The following is a 20,437-nucleotide window of genomic DNA, read 5'->3' as shown; positions in this document are numbered from 1 at the left end:
TAGCGAGCCTTTAGCAGACATCTCTAGCCACTAGTGGAAGAGGATGTTGTTCCTGAAACAGAGGGCCGCTTACCACAGCTTTCATTACATTAATTCCAGGAAAACGTGTCGTGTTTATCTGTTGCTTTATTAATATTTTGTTTTATTTTATTTTTTTGAGACAGGGTTTCTCTCTGTCGCCTAGGTTGGAGTGCAGTGGTGTGATCTTAGCTCACTTGTAGCCGCAACCTCCCAGGCTGAAGTGATTCTCCCACCTCAGCCTCCTGAGTAGCTGGGACTACAGGCAAGCACCACCATACCCAGCTAATTTTTTGTTTTTTTTTGGAGAGAGAAGGTCTTACTGTGTTGCCCAGGTCTTCAACTCCTGGCCTCAAGCAGTCCTCCTGCCTCAGCTTCCTCAAATATTGGGATCATAGGCATGAGTCACTGCACCTGGTCTGGAATTAAAAAAAAAAAAGTATAGGCTTATAAAGATGAGTTTATTCATCGTGATTTCAGCTTTTTTCATATTTTTATGGTATATAAGCTCCTGGGTAAGCTGTATATTGCTTCTGTGGGATCAGCCTTTGGGTGACAAGGGAGAATATGGCAGAAAGAACGTGTTTCCAAGTGGGCATACGTCAGCCCCACCCCACATTCCATTATGTCTAAGGAAAGGAGGGTTGTTAGAAGGTTGGTCCATTTATGCGTACTTGATTTTCTCAGGCGCTAAGGTTCCAAACTAGCTTATTTGATGCTGGTTGAATCTTGTTGACCTGTTTAATACCATAATTACTTCTTTTCTTCTGTATGGTATTAGAAATGCATTTCTTTTTCTTTTCTATTTTATTTTACCTATTTATTCATCCACCTGTTGGCTGAATGAGACACTTAAATGTAATGTGAGCCTGGGTTGAAGATTTATTTTCCTAAAACGCAGAGCATGTGTTTCGGCATGGAGGATAAGATACCTCTCCCCAACTTCCCTAGGGGATTCTGAATTTAGAGGAGAACATAGATTTTTCTCTGAATATTACTCCCTCTGATTGAGCTTCCTCTTACTGAAGTTGACTTGGTAAGGGCTATTAAATAGGTTTAAGTATTTAAACATGCATGGTTGAAAGTGTCTTAATCTACTTAATGAAGAAACATTTACTAAGCACCTCTTCTATGCAAGGCTATTCTGGAGATTTGTGAATCCCATCAGTGAACAAAATACAAAAAAAAAAAAAATTCTTCTTTCCTAAAGTCTGAATCCAGCAGGGGGTGGTAGACAGTAAACATATGAAATAAGTACATCCTATAGACCACTAAAAGGTAGGAAGAGCTATGGAAAAAGACGTAAACTAGAGTAATTGTTAGTAGCTGGGGATGGGGCTTGGAATTTGGTCAAGATAGACCCCGTTGAGAAGGTGACGTTTGCACAAGTGTGTAACAGATGTGAGGTGGTTCAGTCTGGATATTTGAGATGTAAAGCATTCTAGGAAGATGGTGGCAGCCAGTGTAAATACCATAAGGCTGCAGTGGGAAGAAATAGTAGGAGATGAGGTAAGGTGTGGTGACTCAAGCCTATAATCCCAGCCCTTTGGGAGGCTGAGGCAGGGGGATCGCAAGCCGAGGAGTTCGGCACCAGCCCAGGCAATATAGTGAGACCATATCTGTAGAAAATACAAAAATTAGCCAGGCATAGGGGTACACACCTGTAGTCCCAGTTACTTGGGAGGCTAAGCTGGGAGAATTACTGGAGCCCCAGGAAGTCGAGGCTGCAGTGAGCTGTAATTGCAGTACTGCACTCCAGCCTGAGCAACAGAGGATGACCCTGTCTCTAAAAATAAATAAATAAATAAATCTTAAAAATAAATACTTCAGACCAGGAGCAGTGGCTCATGCCTGTTATCCCAGCTCTTTGGGAGGCCGAGGTGGGTGGATCACCTGAGGTCACGAGTTTGAGAACAGCCTGACCAACATGGAGAAATCCTGTTTGTACTAAAAATACAAAATTAGCCAGGCGTGGTGGCGTATGCCTGTACTCCTAGCTACTCGGGAGGCTGAGGCAGGAGAATCGCTTGAATCTTGGAGGTAGAGGTTATAGTGAGCTGAGATTGCACCATTGCACTCCAGCCTGGGCAACAAGAGCAAAACTCTGCCTCAAATAAATAAATAAATAAATAAATAAATAAATCAAGTTAAGTATTTATTATTCTCATATAAAACAAGCTAGATTTCATACAGTGCATTTAAACAGTCTTTCGATCAACGTGGGGATTAGGGAAAAATTTTTTTAAAACTCAGTTTAAGTGCAGGCAGGCACATAGCTCAGCAAAAAATAAATATATTAGGGTCGAATTACTGTAAGTAGAACTGCTGTATCATAAATTTAGAATTAATATGTGAATATATTTTAGCAACCAAGATTTTCTTAAAGTTGCAAGTGTTGAATTGATGCAGTTTGAGGCATTTTTATCAATTAAAATGTGCGCATCAAATTACTTGATAAATATATATTGAGCATCAGCAAGTGACAGTGCTTGTGTGGCCTCTGAAGATGGGATTCTGCCTCATGAAGCCTAGAGGGAAGGCACTAATATGTGTAAAATTACAATGTTGATAAGAGCTGTAGAGGTATAATGGTGCTATAAAATTTTAAAATAGGAGGATTTCGACTTATTCAGGGAGGAAGGGAAGGCTTCTCTGAAGAATCGATGATTCTGTTAAGTCTGATATCTGAAAGGAAGAATGAAAGTAGACAATGAAAGAGACCAGCCATGGGGTGAGGAGAGGAGAGCATCCGGGATCAGATTGCTTCAGAAGCCCAGGCAAAATATGATGGTGTTTAGAGTAATGGATTTGTAGTAGAGATGAAGAGAGCTTAAATTAAAAAAAAAAAAAAAAAAAAAAAAAAAAGTTGTGTTGGCAAGGCCTGAAAGGAAATTAGAGTGAGCAGTCTCAGTCCATCCTCAGTAAAATGGACCCTCAGGGTTCTATTTTAATTGGCCCTAGAGTTTACAGAGCAATAGATTCTGTAATATCTCCTTCACTGATACTTGAATATATGTCTTATCTGAAGATATGTCAGGAATTTTAATTTGAGAAGGTAACTTAATGAAATTTTTATGCCTGTTTTATTTTAACCTGTAGAATCTTAAGAAGATTCAAGAAATGGAAAAGAGTGATGAATCTAGCACAGACTTGGAAGAGCTGAAAAACGCTGACTGGGTAAGAGCTGGAAATGCTTTCTGATCTGTTTACTGTCTAAGAAACGGTATAATTTTTTTTTTTTTTTTTTGAGACAGGGTCTCATTCTGTTGCTCAGGCTGCAGTGCAATGGTGCGATCTCAGCTCACTGCAACCCCTCCCTCCCGGGTACTGCAATCCCCACCTCCTGGGTTCAAGTGATTCTTCTGCCTCAGCCTCCCAAGTAGCTAGGACTACAAGCATGTGCCACCACGCCCGGCTAATTTTGTATTTTTAGTAGAGACGGAGTTTCACCATGTTGGCCAGGCTGGTCTCAAACTCCTGACCTCATGTGATCCTCCCACCTGGGCCTCTCAAAGTGCTGGGATTACAGGCATGAGCCACCTTGCCCAGCCTGTATAATATTTTTTAAAATGCTAGTTATTGGCCAGGCATGGTAGCTCACATCTGTAATCCCAGCACTTGGGGAGGCCAAGGCAGGAAGATTGCTGGAGCTTAGGAATTCAAGACCAGCCTGGACAACGTAGTGAGACCCTATCACTAAAATAGGAGGATTTTTATTATTACTAAAAATAATAATAATGAAAAAATTAGCCAGGCTGGTGGCATGTGCCTGTGGTCCCAGCTACTTGGGAGGCTGAGTTAGAAGGATCACTTGAGCCCAGGAGGTTGAGGCTGCAGTGAACTATGATCACACCACTGCACTCCAGCCTGGTCAACAGAGTGAGACCCTGTCTCAAAAAAATAAAAAATAAAATACCATCATTAAGGACTGTAGTATGAATTGATATATAAATTTGAATGCTTAGTCTTACCTTTGAGGAAATAATCGATTCCCCATTTTAAAAAGCTTTCTGGTTTTATTAAAACCACCCCTAATGTCTCTGAGAATTTTAGTGTTTTAAAATATTAATATTTCTAATTATGTTAATACCTTAACACAGCAGTCCCCAACCTTTTTGGTACCAGAGACTGGTTTTGTGGAAGACAATTTCAAGGATTGGGGGTGGAGGGGTGGTTTCAAGATGAAACTGTTCCACCTCAGATCATCAGGCATTAGATTCTCGTAAGGTGCATACAACCTAGATCCCTCACATGTGCAGTTCACAGTAGGGTTTGTGCTCCTTTGAGAATCAAATGCCACTGCTGATCTTACAGGAGACAGAGCTCAGGCATAGTGCTTGCTCATCCACCACTCATTTGCTGTGTAGCTCAGTTCCTAACAGGCCACAGACCAGTACCAGTCAGTGGACTGGGGGTTGCAAACCCCTGCCTTAACATATTCTTGTGTATAAATTAAAGTTTAAGCTATGTTTTCAGGATTAAGTGTGGAAACTAACAGTGTTGTACATTTATTTATCCAATGAACAGTTATCTGTGTGAGGACCCCGGGAATGCAGAATAAACAATATGGGGTCTCTCTCCCAATAAAACTCAGTCTAAAACAGAAGACAGATTTGTAAAACAGATAATGTGGTTTATTCATGTGACACACTTTGAATATCTACAGTTTTTTAGGCATAGTACTAAATCCTAGTGACTCCAAAAATCCCTGCTGTCATATAAAACTTAGAGTTGGTAGACATGACAGTCTTGGGGACAGACAGTGAATGTTGTGGAGTGTGTTAGATTGTGGAAGTCCAAGGACAGGCGTGGTGGCTCACACCTGTAATCCCAGCACTTTGGGAGGCTGAGGTGGGCGGATCACCTGAGGTCAGGAGTTTGAGACCAGCCTGGCCAACATGACCAGCCATCTCTACTAAAAAATACAAAAATTAGCCGGGCGTGGTGGTGTGCACCTGTAATCCCACCTACTTGGGAGGCTGAGGCAGGAGAATAGCTTGAACCTGGGAGGCGGAGGTTGAGGTGAGCTGAGATTGCACCATTGCACTCCAGCCTGGGCGACAGAGGGAAACTCTGTCTAAAAAAAAAAAAAAAAAAAAAAAAAAGGAAGATTGTTGAAGTCCAGGTACTGGGGGAAGGCACATTTTAGGATTCTGACTTTTTAGTTTAAGAATGCTAGATAAATCATGCCATTATCATATGAATGGGTTGTTTTTGACCATGTTAGGTTTTAATTGTTTGTCACATTATTTTCTAACTTTTATTGAGATATAATAGATATACAATAAGCTGCACATATTTAAAATGCATAACTTGATAATTTTGACATATTTTGTACATATATATATTCACCTGTGAAACCATCACCACAATCAAAATAATGAGCCTATTTATCACACCCAAAGTTTCCTCATACCTTTTTATGATCCTACCTCCTGCCTCCCTCCTCCCCAGTTTTCAGGCAATTAGTCATCTGCTTTCTGTGACTATAGATTAGTTTGCACTTTCTAGAATTTTATATAAATGTAATCATATGGTATATACTGTTTTTTGGGGTTTATTTTTTTTTTTTAGATGGAGTCTCGCTCTGTCGCCCAGGCTGGAGTGCAGTGGCATGATCTTGGCTCACTGCAACCTCCACCTCCTGGGTTCAAGCAATTCTCCTGCCTCAGCCTCCTGACTAGCTGGGATGACAGGTGCGCACCACCACGCCCAGCTAATTTTTGTATTTTTAGTAGAGACAGGGTTTCACCATGTTGGTCAGGCTAGTCTTGTACTCCTGACCTGGTGATCCGCCCACCTTGGCCTCCCAAAGTGCTGGGATTACAGGTATGAGCCTCCGCGCCCAGCTGGTATGTACTGTTTTTGGTTTGGCTTCTTTCACTCTTCATAATTGTTTTGAGATTTCATCCATGTTGTTGTCTGTATCTGTATTGAGAAGTAATCCATTGTGTGGATATATCGCAGTTTATCTCTTCATCTGTTGCTGGTCATTTGGGTTGTTTCTTGTTTGCAATATTCTTAATTTATTGATAGATATCTTCAAGATATTTGGAACATTCAAGACAAAACAAAAATACTTGCCTACATTGTCTTAAAAGCTGGTATTATTTGTCATTTTAGAATAAAATTGATGATTGATTTTCCTTTATGAAGAATACTTGGATAGTGTTGTTCTAGGTGTATATCATCTTGGCCAATAAATTTTAAATTGGTTTTCTCAGCCATTGAAACCAAATAAATAACTTCCAGTGTTCAGAAGTTAGCAAACAGCTAGTATAAACTTAAAGTAAAAATTTAATTTCTTACTGTAAGCCACCTTCATTTGAAAACTAGTGTCATCCCTGACAAGAGAAGCAGTAACTCCAGAGGGAGTTATATTTGCATAGATCACCAGCTTCCTCCTCGTAAGACCACTAAGTGAATTACCTAGAAAGATTAGAATGAAAAGAGCAAAGAGTTGAGAGAGAATTAGAATGTCTTTACTAGCAGATTCTAGTTTCAGAATTTCCCTAATGGGATAAGGGATAAATTATAATCTCCAGGAATGCATACGATGACAGTTGTCTGTTATTTTATATAATAACTGTGACTTTAATTTCTGAAAAGTAGTATGTAAGATTTTTTAACCAAACAATCATACACACAAAACCGACTATATAACAAAGTGTGGGCCAGGCACAGGGGCTCACGCCTGTAATCTCAGTGCTTTGGGAGGCCAAGGCGGCTGAATCACTTGAGGTCAGGAGTTCAAGACCAGCCTGGCCAACGTGACGAAACCTGTGTCTACTGAAAATACAAAAAATTAGCTTGGTGTAGTGGTAGGCACCTGTAATCCCAGCTACTCAGGAGGCTGAGGCAGGAGAATCGCTTGAACCCGGGAGGCAGAAATTGCAGTGAGCTGAGATTGCACCATTGCACTCCAACATGGGGCGACAAGAGCAAGACTCCATCTGAAAAAAAACAAAAAACAAACAAAAAAACAAAGTGTGTTTGAATCCTTTTATAAATTATAGCAAAAGTTTCTAATGTGGGTAACTGTCCCCTGTCCCCTAATTTGAAGCCCAAAGGGAGACTTTTAAAAGATGAGATGATATTTGAACTGCATCTTAAAGGAATGAATAAGAGAAATGTGGAAGTTGGGACAAAAGCATTCCTGAGAGAAATGCGGATATTTTAGGGATATTATTTTAGAACATCTTTAATGGCAGAATCTAAGAATCTTTTTAAATATGAATATTTTAGGAGGCATCTAATGGTACACCATAAGTACCTCAAATCCTTTTTGGAACAAGAGGATGGGAAATGGTATGGTTTTTATATTTTTTGGTACCTTCTCATTGTCCAAACCCAACATTTTGTTTTAATTATGAATTGTTATTGAGGATGTTTTGAGAAATTTAATCAGTTATTTTACATAGAAGATTCTTATGAAATATATCACTTGATTTTACAGCAAATATATTTAAGCAACTATTGTGTCACTTTATTTTTTATTTATTTTTATTTTTGAGATGGAATCTCTGTCGTCAGGCTGGAGTGCAGTGGCGCTATCTCGGCTCACTGCAACCTCCACCTCCCAGGTTCAAGCGATTCTTCTGCCTCAGCCTCCTGAGTAGCTGGGACTACAGGCACGTGCCACCACACCCGGCTAATTTTTTGTATTTTTAGTAGAGACAGGGTTTCACCATGTTAGCCAGGATGGTCTCGATCTTCTGACTTCATGATCCGTCCACTTCAGCCTCCCAGAGTGCTGGGATTACAGGTATGAGCCACTGCGCTCAGCCATGTCACTTGTTAATTTTAACAAGTTACAGGTTTTTAGCTAAATATTGTGATGGACTTCACTCAAGTAGAGACTTTGACACATTATAGGCAGGAGAACAAAAGTGTTAAAGTATGATAAGACAAATATAAATAGATTTTGTATTATTTTATGTTTTTTTTTTTTTTTGAGACAGAGTCTCACTCTGTTGCCCAAGCTGAAGTGCAGTGGCGCAATCTGGGCTCACTGCAACCTCTACCTCCTGTGTTCAAGCAATCCTCCTACCTCAGCCTCCTGAGTAGCTGCAATTACAGGCGCACACCACCACACCCAGCTAATTTTTGAATTTTTAGTAGAGACAGGGTTTCACCATTTTGGTCAGGCCAGTCTCGAACTCCTGACCTTAGGTGATCTACCCTCCTTGGCCTCCGAAAGTGCTGGGATTACAGGTGTGACCCATTGCACCCAGCCTTTTTTACTATTTTCTATGTATAGAACACCATCTACTGATTCTGATCTTCTCAACAAGTAATAAAGTACCACTTCTTTTATTGATGAGGAAACTACAGCTCAGAAAGGTGCAGCAACTTGCTTTGTGTCAAATAGTTGGCAAGTGGCCGTATCTCAGTCAGCTGTGGTCACAGTAATACTGTGTAACTAACCACTACAAAATCACAGCTGCATAAAGCAGAAGCACTCACTAGCTCATGGGTCTCCAGATCCCCTATGGTAGCTCCACTTTACAGGTATCTCATCTTTATCCTGGGACCGCAGGCTAACCCACGCTTGACATTCTCATGGCCATAATAGAAACACAAGGGACAAGCCCATTGTACATATGCTTTTGAAGCCCTTGGTCTTATCACACCCACCACTATTCCAGTGGCCAAGCAAATCATATAGCCAAACCCAAAGTCAGGGTGTGGGAAATATAATCCCCTTTAGTGAGCAGAGTCACACATAACAGCATAGACACCGGAAAGCATGAAGAACCTGAGCCCTTAATGCAGCCTACCACAGTGGTGGAGCTTAGGTTTAAACCCATGTGCCTCAGCAGGTAGAGCCTGTGGATTCTCTACTTGCTTTCCACCCATCTGTTAGTACCCCAAATCTAATTTTTAAAATAGTTCTTGGTTGGTTTACTCATTGTTTTGTAATCCAAACTCTTCATTTATTCTGTATGACTAGCTGTTTAGAAGAAACTAGTACATTTATTCACTGATGTCTCTCTATCCTTGGTTCTTTCAGGCACGATTCTGGGTACAGGTGATGAGGGATTTGAGGAATGGGGTAAAACTTAAGAAGGTCCAAGAGCGGCAGTACAACCCTTTGCCCATTGAATATCAGCTCACCCCTTATGAGATGTTAATGGATGACATTCGCTGCAAAAGATACACCTTGCGAAAAGTGATGGTAAGTAACCAAACTGTCAGGCCGGGTGTGGTGGCTCACTCCTCTAATCCCAGCACTTTGGGAGGTTGAGGCAGGTGGATCACCTGAGGTCAGGAGTTCAAGACCAGCTTGACCAACATGGTGAATCTCTGTCTGTACCAAAAAATACAAAAATTAGTTGGGCGTGGTGGTGCACGCCTGTAGTTCCAGCTACTCGGGAGGCTGAGGCAGAAGAATTGCTTGAACCCAGGAGATGGAGGTTGCAGTGACCCAAGATCGAGCCACTGCACTCCAGCCTGGGCGACAGAGTGAGACCCTGTCTCAAAAAAGAAAAACAAAAAACTATTAATGGACTCAAATGGTTATTCATCCATAATTGCATTTGTTGAAAATAGTTTTAATATTAAATTTTAAAAATTATTTATTTTTATACAAGTAATACTTGATCATTGTAGAAAATTTGGAAAATACATTAAGCTTAAAGAAGGAAAGTTACAAACATATAATTCCATAACCCAGAGAGAAATTTTATTAACGTGTTGATCAATAACCTTTAGCCTTGTTTCTATGCACTTTATTTGGACAAAGTGAGTTAATATAGAATGCTTTGTTTTATTACTGGTTGTTTTGCTTAACATATCGTGATTATTTTTTCCATGTCATTATATATTCAACATTATCATTTCTAAATGGCTATATCTTTTCTATCTTATGGCTATTCCGGAGTTTATTAAACAAATCACCTTGTGTCCCTTTATAAGCAACATATTTTTTGTATCCTTGTGTGTAAATCTTTTTAAATGTCCACCATGAAATCCTTAAGTTCCTAGATGTGGAACATCTAGTTCATTAGCAAATTCTGACAGCTCTCCCTTTAAAATATATCCTGATTCTGACCACTTCTCTCCATCTCCACTTGAGAGATTTTCTTTTTTGAGACGGGGTCTCGCTCTGTCACGATCACAGTTTCACTGTAGCCTCAACTTCCCAGGTTCCAGTGATCCTCCCACCTCAGCCTCCTGAGTATCTGGGACCACAGATGTGTGCCACCACGCCCAGCTAGTGTTTTTTGTATTTTTGTAGAGATGGAGTTTTGCCATGTTGCCCAGGCTGGTCTTAAATTCCTGACAGAGCTCAAGTGATCCACCTGCCTCCGCCTCCCAAAGTGCTGGGATTATAGGCATGAGCCACGGCACTTGGCCAAAATATCTTCTATTCCAAGCCACCATCATCTCTCATCAGACTATGACAGTAACCTCTAAGTGGCCTTCCTGCTTTCACCCTTGCCCCTTTCAATTTATTTTTCCCAAAAACAACCAAGTAGGCTTCTTAAGTAAAAAATATGATCATGTCATTGCTCTACTCAGAACCTTCTACTGGCTCTTCATCACCCTCAGAAGAAACTCCACGTCCTTACCGTGGCCGGCACAGCCCATACGGCTGGATCCAGGTTACCTCTCAGACCTCATCTTCTGCTACATTTCCCTGCAGGGTTCTGCTTGTTAGCCACCCTGATCTCTGCCAGTGTCTCAGCAGTGCCTAGTATGCTCCTGTAACAGAGCCTTTGCCTTGGATATTCCTTCTCTCGGGAGTTCTCCTCTCCCACATAGCCACATAATTTGCCTCTTTACTTTTCAGGCCTGTGCTCAAGTTTTCCCTCATTAGAAAAGTCTTCTCCATCTCTTTACTCTTGTGTTTCACTAGCTGACATTGCAATATATTTCCAGATTTATTGTCTGTCTCCCTTACAAAGACAAGAACTTAGTTATTTTCACTGTTTATCCCCTTTGACAAGAACATGGGCCTGACATGCAACCAAATACTGAATACTGTGCTCAATAAATAGTTATGGGATGAATTAATGAATTCTATCCACATTTTTGAGGAAATTTAATCAAAGTTATTTTATGTTAGAAGGTTCTTATGAAACATCACTTGGTTTTTTGTTTTTTATTTTTGAGACAGAGTCTCACTCTTTTTGCTGAGGCTGAAGTGCAATGGTGTGATCTTGGCTCACTGCAACCTCCACCTCCCAGGTTCAAGTGATTCTCGTGCCTCAGCCTCCCAAGTAGCTGGGATTACAGGCACATGCCACCACGCCTGGCTAATTTTTGTATTTTTATTAGAGACAGGGCTTCACCATGTTGCCCAGGCTGGTCTCGAACTCCTGACCTTAGGTGATCTGCCCACCTCAGCCTCCCAAAGTGTTAGGATTACAGGCATGAGCCACCATGCCCAGCCACGTCACCTGGTTTTATAGCAAATTGGTTTAAGTGGCTATTTGAGCTGCTTGTTAATTTTAATAAGCTAAATATTTCAACTAAATATTATATTTATTTACTTTTCATCAAATCTGATTTACTTTACAGATGAGGAAACTGAAATTTAAAGGTGCTCAGTAGTAACTTCCCAAGTTCAGACAGCTGGTTACAAGGCAGAGCTGAGGGTCAGCCTCATTCTCTCTAACCCCAGTGCTCTGTGCTATGTACATATTCCCCAGTTGCCCTCAGAAATACTGTGATGATGACTATTTAAACAGAATAGTTTTGCCCATTGCTTCACATCCTTGCACAAACTGGGTGTCTTTTGGGGCTGACCATTTTAACTGAAAAAATATTCTTTCATTTTTAACATCTACATTTATTTCATGCTTTTAAACATTTAAAAATCTGTGCTAGCTGCTTGTATTTCTTAATTTTATTTTAATTTAACATATATGTGTTAAGGACTTTCTATGTGCTAGACCTTATTCTGACTCTGGAAGGACGTATTACAGTCTGTTCTCTCAAAGCTTCCAGTATTTTGGGAGCCACTGATAACCTGTAGGGAAGCAGCTAAGTAGGGGAAAAAAAAAAAAAAAACATATCCAAAGATCAAGAAACAATGGGATCTGACACATGAGAACAACAAAAACAACTCGCCATCATTAGAGGATAGAACAGAATGCAGGAAACTGGAAAGGTGAGAAGAAAAGACGACTCAGGACCGAACCCATGCAGCTTTGGCGCTGAAGGATGAGTAGAGAAATCTGACAAAATAAAGACGGACAAGGCATAGTCAGAGAGAAGGCTGGAAAGTCAGGGGAAGTGGAGGCACAGCTGTGAAGAGTAGGCAGTGTTTCAGAGAGGTCGGATGCGCACTGTGAAATGGTTAACAGATTTAGCAACATGGAAATTATTTGATCCTTTATTAAAGTAAAAGGGAGAAACCAGATTTTATGGTAGTAGGTGAGGCAACAGTGACAGTGATTAAACAGTGTGAGTTTCTTTTAAGAATGTTTAAAAGATAAAAGATAGATAGCATCTGGAGGAACACACAGGGTATTTCCTTTTTTTTTTTTTGAGACGGAGTCTCGTGTCGCCCAGGCTGGAGTGTAGTGGCGTGATCTCAGCTCACTGCAAGTTCCACCTCCCGGGTTCCTCACGCCATTCTCCTGCCTCGGCCTCCCGAGTAGCTGGGATTACAGGTGCCTGCCACCACGCCCAGCTACTTTTTGTATTTTTAGTAGAGATGCGGTTTCATCAGGTTAGCCATGCTGGTCTCGAACTCCTGACCTCAGGTGATCCACCCACCTCAGCCTCCCAAAGTGCTGGAATTACAGGCATGAGCCACCGCACCCCACCCACGTGGGGTATTTCCTTGTATGTGTGTGCCGTGGCTTGTGTACCCAGCCCGCTATTAATAGATATTTGGTGGTTTCCAGTTTTCATTGTTTTAATCCATATTATGATGAACATCCAAATGCAAACATCTTACCCAATTATCCCCATGGTTTAAATTTTTATTGGTGAGATGAATAGATCAATATAATGCACATTTTATTGCTTTTTTTAATGTATATTTTAAATTTTAGTACTTAATATTTTGCAATATTTCTCTCCAGAAGGGTTGTACCAATTTACATTTTTACCAGTTTTGCAAGACTGTTCCTATTGATAATACTGGGTAATGTTATCTTTCTCAAAAATATGTACTTATTTGAACTTTGTCCTTTCTGACTGGGGGAGCACTTAATGTTAATCTTAGGTGATTTTCCTCGTTATCCAGAAGGAATTATTCAAAAATTCCTATCAGTGTTAAAATAAGTCCTAGTAGATCATTAACATTTCTATTTGATTTATCATTAATGTATTTTACCTGTCATCTTTGATATTGCTAAATCTTTTTTGCTTTTTGTTTTTCTTAGTTTTTAGCAGAGTTTTACACTGCAAGAATCTTTCTCTTTTTATCAGAGAAAATAATTGTGCTAAATAGTAGTCAACCTGTTTGATACTAAGAATTATAGATTCCTTTCAAAGTTGCTGATTTAACAGTTCTTATCTAGAGTCTAGGAATCTGTATGTTATAAGCACCCTAGATGAAGCTTAGGGAAGTAATGGTGTGTGATAGACAGAATGACAAAGAACTGTGCATCCAAAATGGAAAATGTTTGCTAGCATAAATAATTATGTTTCTCCTGTGGTAAATAAAAGACATTTATTGATTGATTGACACAGGGTCTTGCTCTGTTGCCTAGGCTGGAGTGCAGTGGCATGATCACGGCTCACCACAGCCTTAACCTCCCCAGCTCAAGCAATCCACCCATCTCAGCTTCTTGAGTAGCTGGGACTACAAGTGTGCACCACCACACATGGCAATTCCTTTTAATTTTTTGTAGAGGCAGGTTCTTGCTATGTTGCCCAGGCTGGTCTTGAGCTCCTGGGCTCAAGCAGCCCTCTCGCCTCAGCCTTCCAAAGTGCTAGGATTATAGGCATGAGCCACCACACCTGGGCCAGGCGCCATGGCTCACGCCTGTAATCCCAACACTTTGGGAGGCCGAGGCGGGCAGAACATGAGGTCAAGAGATTGAGACCATCCTGGCCAACATGGTCAAACCCCATCTCTATTAAAAATACAAAAATTAGCTGGGTGTGGTGGCATGTGCCTGTAGTCCCAGCTAGTCGGGAGGCTGGGGCAGGAGAATTGCTTGAACCCGGGAGGCAGCAGTTGCAGTTAGGTGATATCGTGCCACTGGTACTCCAGCGTGACAACAGAGCGAGACTCCGTTTCAAAAACAAACAAAAAAAGTCTGACTTTTTTCTTCCAGTTTTCTTTTTTATTATATATACCCATGTACCCATTTATTATATAAACCCTGTACCCATGAAGCATCACTCCCATTCTTCTCTCCCCTTATCCCCTGGTAACCACAAATATGCTTTCTGTCTCCGTGAACTTACCTATTCTGGATATTTCATGCATATTGCCTCGTCATTTATGACCTTTGGTGTCTGGCTTTGACTTAGCATAATGTTTCAAGGTTCATTCATATTGTAGCATGCTGAGGTACTTTGCTCCTTCTTTTTTTTTTTTTTTTTTTTTTTTGAGACAGAGTTTCACTCTTGTTGCCCCGGCTGGAGTGCAATGGCGTGATCTCAGCTCACTGCAACCTCCACCTCCCGGGTTCAAGCCATTCTCCTGCCTCCACCTCCCAAGTAGCTGGGGTTACAGGCATGCACCACCACACCCAGCTAATGTTGTATTTTTAGTAGATACGGGGTTTCTCCATGTTAGTCAGGCTGGTCTCGAACTCCCAACCTCAGGTAATCTGCCCTCCTTGGCCTCTCAAAGTGCTGGGATTACAGGCATGAGCCACCGTGCCCAGCGAGCTACTTTACTCCTTCTGTGGCTGTACAGATATATCATATTTTGTTTATTCATGACCCAAATGGACATTTGGGTTCTTTCCAATTGGATTCTTTCATTTTCTAGCATGAGTAGTGCTGCCGTGTATAGTACTGTACACGTTTTTGTTTGAATACCTGTTTTCAGTGATTTGGGGTATATACCTGGGAGTGGAGTGGCTGGGTCATATAGTAATTCTATGTTTGGCTTATTGAGAAACTGCCAAACTGTGTTCCACATCAGTTGCACCAATTAATATTCCCACCAGCAATGTAAGAGGGGCCCAGTTTCTCCCATCCTTGCCAACACTTGCTATTGTTCATTTTGTTTTTAATTGTAACTCCCCTAACTGTGATATGATATCTCATTGTGGTTTTGATTTGCATTTCCCTGATGACTCACAATGTCATATATATTTTCATGTGCTTGTGGACCATTTGTATATCTTTGGAGAAATGTCTGTTCAGATTTTGTATTCATTTTTTTACATTTTAATTTAGATTCGGGTGTGCATGTGCCTGTTTGTCACATAGGTAGGTATATTGCATGCTGGTGGAGATTGGGTTTCTAGCGTACCCATCACTTAAATAGTGAACATTGTACCTGATAGGTAACTTTTCAACCCTGACCCCCCTCCCAACCTCCCCATTTTTGGAGTTCTCCAGTGTCTACTATTTCCATCTTTGCATCCATGTGTACCCATTATTAGCTTCCACTTATAAGTGAGAACATGCAGTATTTGGTTTTCTGTTTCTGAGTTAGCTCACTTAGGATAATGGCCTCCAGCTCCATCCATGTTGCTGCAAAGGACATGATTTCATTCTTTTTTTATGGCTGTGTTGTACTCATTTTTTAATTGGATTGTTTGTATTTTTGCTGTTAAGTTGCAAGAGTTCTTTATATATTCTGGATAGTGGACCCCTGACAGATAGGTAATTTGCAAGTACAGAAAAACACCCATTCTGCAGACTGTCTTTTCACTCTCTTGATAGTGTCGTTTGATGCACAAAAGGTTTTAATTTTGCTGAAATACAATTTATCTATTTTTCCTTCTGTTGCTTGTGATTTTGGTGTCATATCTAGGAATTCATTACCAAATCCAGTTCATGAAGATTTTCCCTTATGTTCTCACCTGAGACACTTATAAATAGTTTTAGCTCTTATATTTAAGTCTTTGATCAGTTTTTTTTAGTTAATTTATATATACGGTGTGAGGTAAGGGTCAAACATTATTCTCTGTCAGAATTCCAGTGACTTTTTTTTTTGGCAGAAGTGGAAAAATCAATTCTGAAATTCTTACGGAATCTCAAGGAATCCCAAATAATCAAAACAATCTTGAAAAAGAAAAAGTTGATGGACTCACACATCCCCATTTTACAACTTACAACAAAGCTTTAGTAGTCAAAACAGTGTAGGATATAAAAAACAGAATTCAGAGTACAAAAACAAACTCATAAACCTATGTTCAGTCCATTTACGACAAGGGTGCCAAGACCACTAAATAGAGAAAGAATAGGTCTCTTCACCAATTGATATTGGGACAACTAGGTATCAACATGCAAAGAAGGATGTTTGGCCCTAACCTCACACTTCTTGAAATTTCATTAGGGGACCAATATCAATCACTAAACTATAAGTTGGTTTTGTAGATTATTAGCTGTGGTCTTATGTCATCATTAATGGTTCTGTTTTATTTAAGATAAAAATAAAAGGCCAGACACAGTGGCTCATACCTGCAATCCAACACTTTGTGGGAGGCCAAGGCGGGAAGATTGCTTGAGCCCAGGACTTTGAGAGCAGCCTGGGCAACTTAGTGAGACCCCATCTCCATGAAAATAAATAAATTAAATAAATAAATAAATGGGCAGAGTGCAGTTGCTCACACCTGTACTCCCAACACTGGGAGGCCAAGTGCTAGGATCGCTTGAGCCTGAACATTCAGGACCAGCCTAGGCAACATAGACCCCCAATTCTACAAAAAATAAAAAACTAGCTGAGGATGGTGGTTCACACCTGTAGTCCCAGCTACTCAGGAGGCCGAGGTGGAGAGATCGCTTGAGCCTGGGAGGTCAAGATGGCAGTGAGCTGTGATCACGCCACTGCACTCCAACCTGGGTCATAGAACAAGACCGTGTCGCAAAAAAAGAAAATTATTTCAGAAACAAGATTGAGTACAGGGTAGACGTTTTAAATTTTTCAGAGGAGATCATTTTATGTATTAGAAGTTTTTTGTTGGGCCGGGCTTCCAGACTCACACCTGAAATCCCAGCACTTTAGGAGGCCGAGGCGGACGGATCACCTGAGGTCAGGAGTTCAAGACCAGCCTGGCCAACATGGTGAAACCCCGTCTCTACTAAGTAAAATACAAAAAAGAAGTTTTTTGCTTGTTTAAGGCATTGTTGCTCAAAAATAATACCAAGTTTCTATAACTGATCTTATTTACTTAAGCATCTACTATTTGTGTTCATCCAGGAATCATTTCTCGTTTCGCTTCAGAGAGCTTGTTTACTTACAGGAAAATAATTTAACTGACCCAGCAGCAAAATGTTTTTCACACAAACACTTATCCTTATACAGGTTTAGCGTCACAAACCTGGACATCTGAAGTGCTCCAGCAAACTTTTTGAGGGCCAGTATGATACTCAAAAGACATTCTCATTGGAACATTTCAGATTTTTTGATAAGTATAATGTAAATATTCAAAAATCTGAAACACTCTTGTCCCAAACATTTGGATAAGGGAGCTTCTTCCACCCGTACTGACTTAGGTCCATAATGGCCTGCTGCCTCCCTCAGGAGCATTGTCCCGCATCTGTAATTGGGACCCAGGATACAGCCTCTTGACTACCGAGAAGACTGTTACAGTTAATGTGCTTGTTTTGGGAATGGAACGTATAGCCTTGGCCTCGGTTAATCCATTCTCATTTCTGCTCTTAGGATACAAAGAAAGCATGTGAAAATTAGCCAGAAAGATACATGTTATTCAGGAGTAGACTAGTCCTGAATAGAAAAGTCTGATTAAACTGTTTTATAAAATAAGGTTTTTTTTAATCTACATAATATGAAATCCACAAACAGTGGGTGCTGCCAGGTTAGGCCACTGGTTCTGCTTCTCGATCACCCTCCTTAAACTAGCAGTCATATGCCTGGCTTGGCTCAAACAGCAGCAGTTATTCCTGAAGCTTGCTCTGGGCCGTCCTGCTCTCATTCAGGGCTGGGGGAGAGGGAGGACCAGCATAGGGAGGATATTGAGTAGGCCCCAGCAGGCTTGCCACACACTCTGAACTCAATATGGTGGTCACATCTGGGGAAGGGACAGGGCATGCGAGTGGCCATTGAGGTTCTATTTTGTCAAACAAGACCAGGAAACAAATAGGACAAACTGGTCATGACTGTGCCTTCTAAGTGGTCAGAATGGGAATTTAAGTTGTTACTTCTTGTGGTTTTCTGGGTTTAAAAAAAAATTTCTGAAAAAAAATTGTTTTTAACACATTGCTTTAAAAAGAGAGGACATTAGAGTAGAATCGGAGACAGACTGGTCCTCCACAATAGCTCTTCTACTTAAAAGTTTTGTGGATGGAGGCAGATATCCTCTGCTCTGTGCTTTAGTTTTATTTACAAAATGTGAATCTTTTTCCTGGTTTTTTTCTATTACCTAGGTTTTTGTAGGGTTTTTTTTTTGTTGTTGTTGTTGTTGTTGTTTTGCGACGGAGTCTTGCTCTGTTGCCCAGGCTGGAGTGCAATAGCGTGATCTCGGCTCACTGCAACCTCCTCCTCCTAGGTTCAAGCGATTCTCCTGCCTCAGCTTCCCAAGTAGCTGGAATTACAGGCACCTGCTACCATGCCTGGCTAATTTTTGTATTTTTGTATTTTTTAATTTATTTATTTATTTTTCTTTTTTTTGAGACAGAGTCTCGCTCTGTCACCCAGACTGCAGTGCAGTGGTGTGATCTCGGCTCACTGCAAGCTCCGCCTCGTGGGTTCACGCCATTCTCCTGCCTCAGCCTCCTGAGTAGCTGGGACTACAGGTGCCCGCCACCACGCCCAGCTAATTTTTTGTATTATTAGTAGAGACGGGGTTTCACTGTTAGCCAAGATGATCTCAATCTCCTGACCTCGTGATCATCCTGTCTAGGCCTCCCAAAGTGCCGGGATTACAGGCGTGAGTCACTGCTCCCGGCCTACCTGGGTTTTTTTACAAGGAGGAAAATAAGAGGTAAAAATTTTTTTAACCATAAAATACTTAATAAGTTCAAGTATTATTTATTCCATTTACATTCATAATTTTAGAAACTTTTTGTTGAAATTTCCCAAAGTCATAGAATTAAAGTAAACTTGGATTTTCTTCAATTTCACAGTCTTTCCTCTGAATCACTCAGCCATTTACTCCCCACTTTATTGATTTGAAATGTATCCTTGATAATTACACTTCACTAATTTTGTGGCACATTTGAGATAACAGCTATACCTAGAAATTCATGATAGTCTTATATAGTCACATGAATCTTCTGCTTTTTGTCTCCTTTTAGGTGAATGGTGATATTCCCCCTCGGTTAAAAAAGAGTGCTCATGAAATCATCCTCGACTTCATCAGATCCAGACCTCCTTTAAATCCAGTATGTAATTCGACATAGTTCTCTAGATTGGAGATATCATAATGAATTATTCTACTCTAGGGTGTCATCTCTAGAACTCAGCTTTCCTAGGTGGTTTTTCCTCTGAGCTTTTTACTCTAAAGATGAAGCCCAGCTGTAAATTATATTCTTTTTGTTTTTGAGACAGAGTTTCACTGTGTCACCCAGGCTGGAGTGACCCCTGGGACTCAAGTGATCCTCCTACCTCAGCCTCCCAAGTTGCTGGGACCACAGGTGTGCACCACCATGCCCAGGCTAACTTTTTAAATTTTTTGTGGAGATGGGGTTTTGCCATGTTGCCCACGCTGGTCTCAAACTCCTGGCCTCAAGCAGTCCTCCCACCTCAGCCTCCTGAAGTGTTGAGATTACAGACATGAGCCACCACAGCTGGCCTTGTAAATTACATTCTTAAGTCACTGAAAAATCTTAAAATTATTTAATACAAGGCTGTCTTAGGATACTTTTACTCAAAACAACCTGGGTCATGGTGCAAAATCTGGCCATATACCTCCTAGATAACAGCTAAATATATTACTGGATAGTCTCGTTATGGATTGTCCTTCCAGTTTACTATAGGATGTAACTACCCCTCCTTGATTAAATTGTCATATTGACATATTTTATAATAAATCCACCCTGCTGTACATCCATTTCTATGTTAATTATCATGTTCCTCTGTTAGCAGAGTTCTTTCTAGCAACCATAGACTCAGAATATTCTAATCTGTTGGAACATTGGTTTGTGTTTCTTCTGTTCCTTATTTCTTTTTTACCCGGCTCAATAGCCAGTGCTCACCAAAGCCTCTCAAAAGAGTGTACATAAAGTAACTAGAAAGTGAATAGTATTTCTCAGTTTGTATACAACTAAAGCATAATTAATGATCCTTTTTATAAATCTTTTTTAAAGGAGGCAAAGAGGGCCACCTGGGAGGTTTTGTATTTTTTTTTTTTTTTTTTTTTTTTTT

General features: G+C 40.5%; 1 protein-coding gene across 8 annotated transcripts in view; it reads left to right on the top strand.

The window, feature by feature from the left end:
* SPIRE1 (spire type actin nucleation factor 1) overlaps positions 1–20,437 on the top strand; it is a 280,087-nt gene that overhangs the window by 206,039 nt on the left and 53,611 nt on the right. For all 8 annotated transcript variants that reach the window (XM_058438667.1, XM_058438665.1, XM_058438666.1 and 5 more), the window contains 3 exons: positions 3,118–3,195; positions 9,032–9,196; positions 19,369–19,455. In XM_058438667.1, coding sequence (XP_058294650.1) covers positions 3,118–3,195; positions 9,032–9,196; positions 19,369–19,455 — 330 coding nt within the window. The remainder of the gene's footprint in view (positions 1–3,117; positions 3,196–9,031; positions 9,197–19,368; positions 19,456–20,437) is intronic.

The sequence above is a fragment of the Hylobates moloch genome, unplaced genomic scaffold, assembly GCF_009828535.3.
Source record: "Hylobates moloch isolate HMO894 unplaced genomic scaffold, HMol_V3 SCAFFOLD_5, whole genome shotgun sequence".
NCBI classification, from domain to species: domain Eukaryota; kingdom Metazoa; phylum Chordata; class Mammalia; order Primates; family Hylobatidae; genus Hylobates; species Hylobates moloch.
Note: the sequence above shows the minus strand (reverse complement) of the source record. Positions and strands in the feature narration are given on the sequence as shown.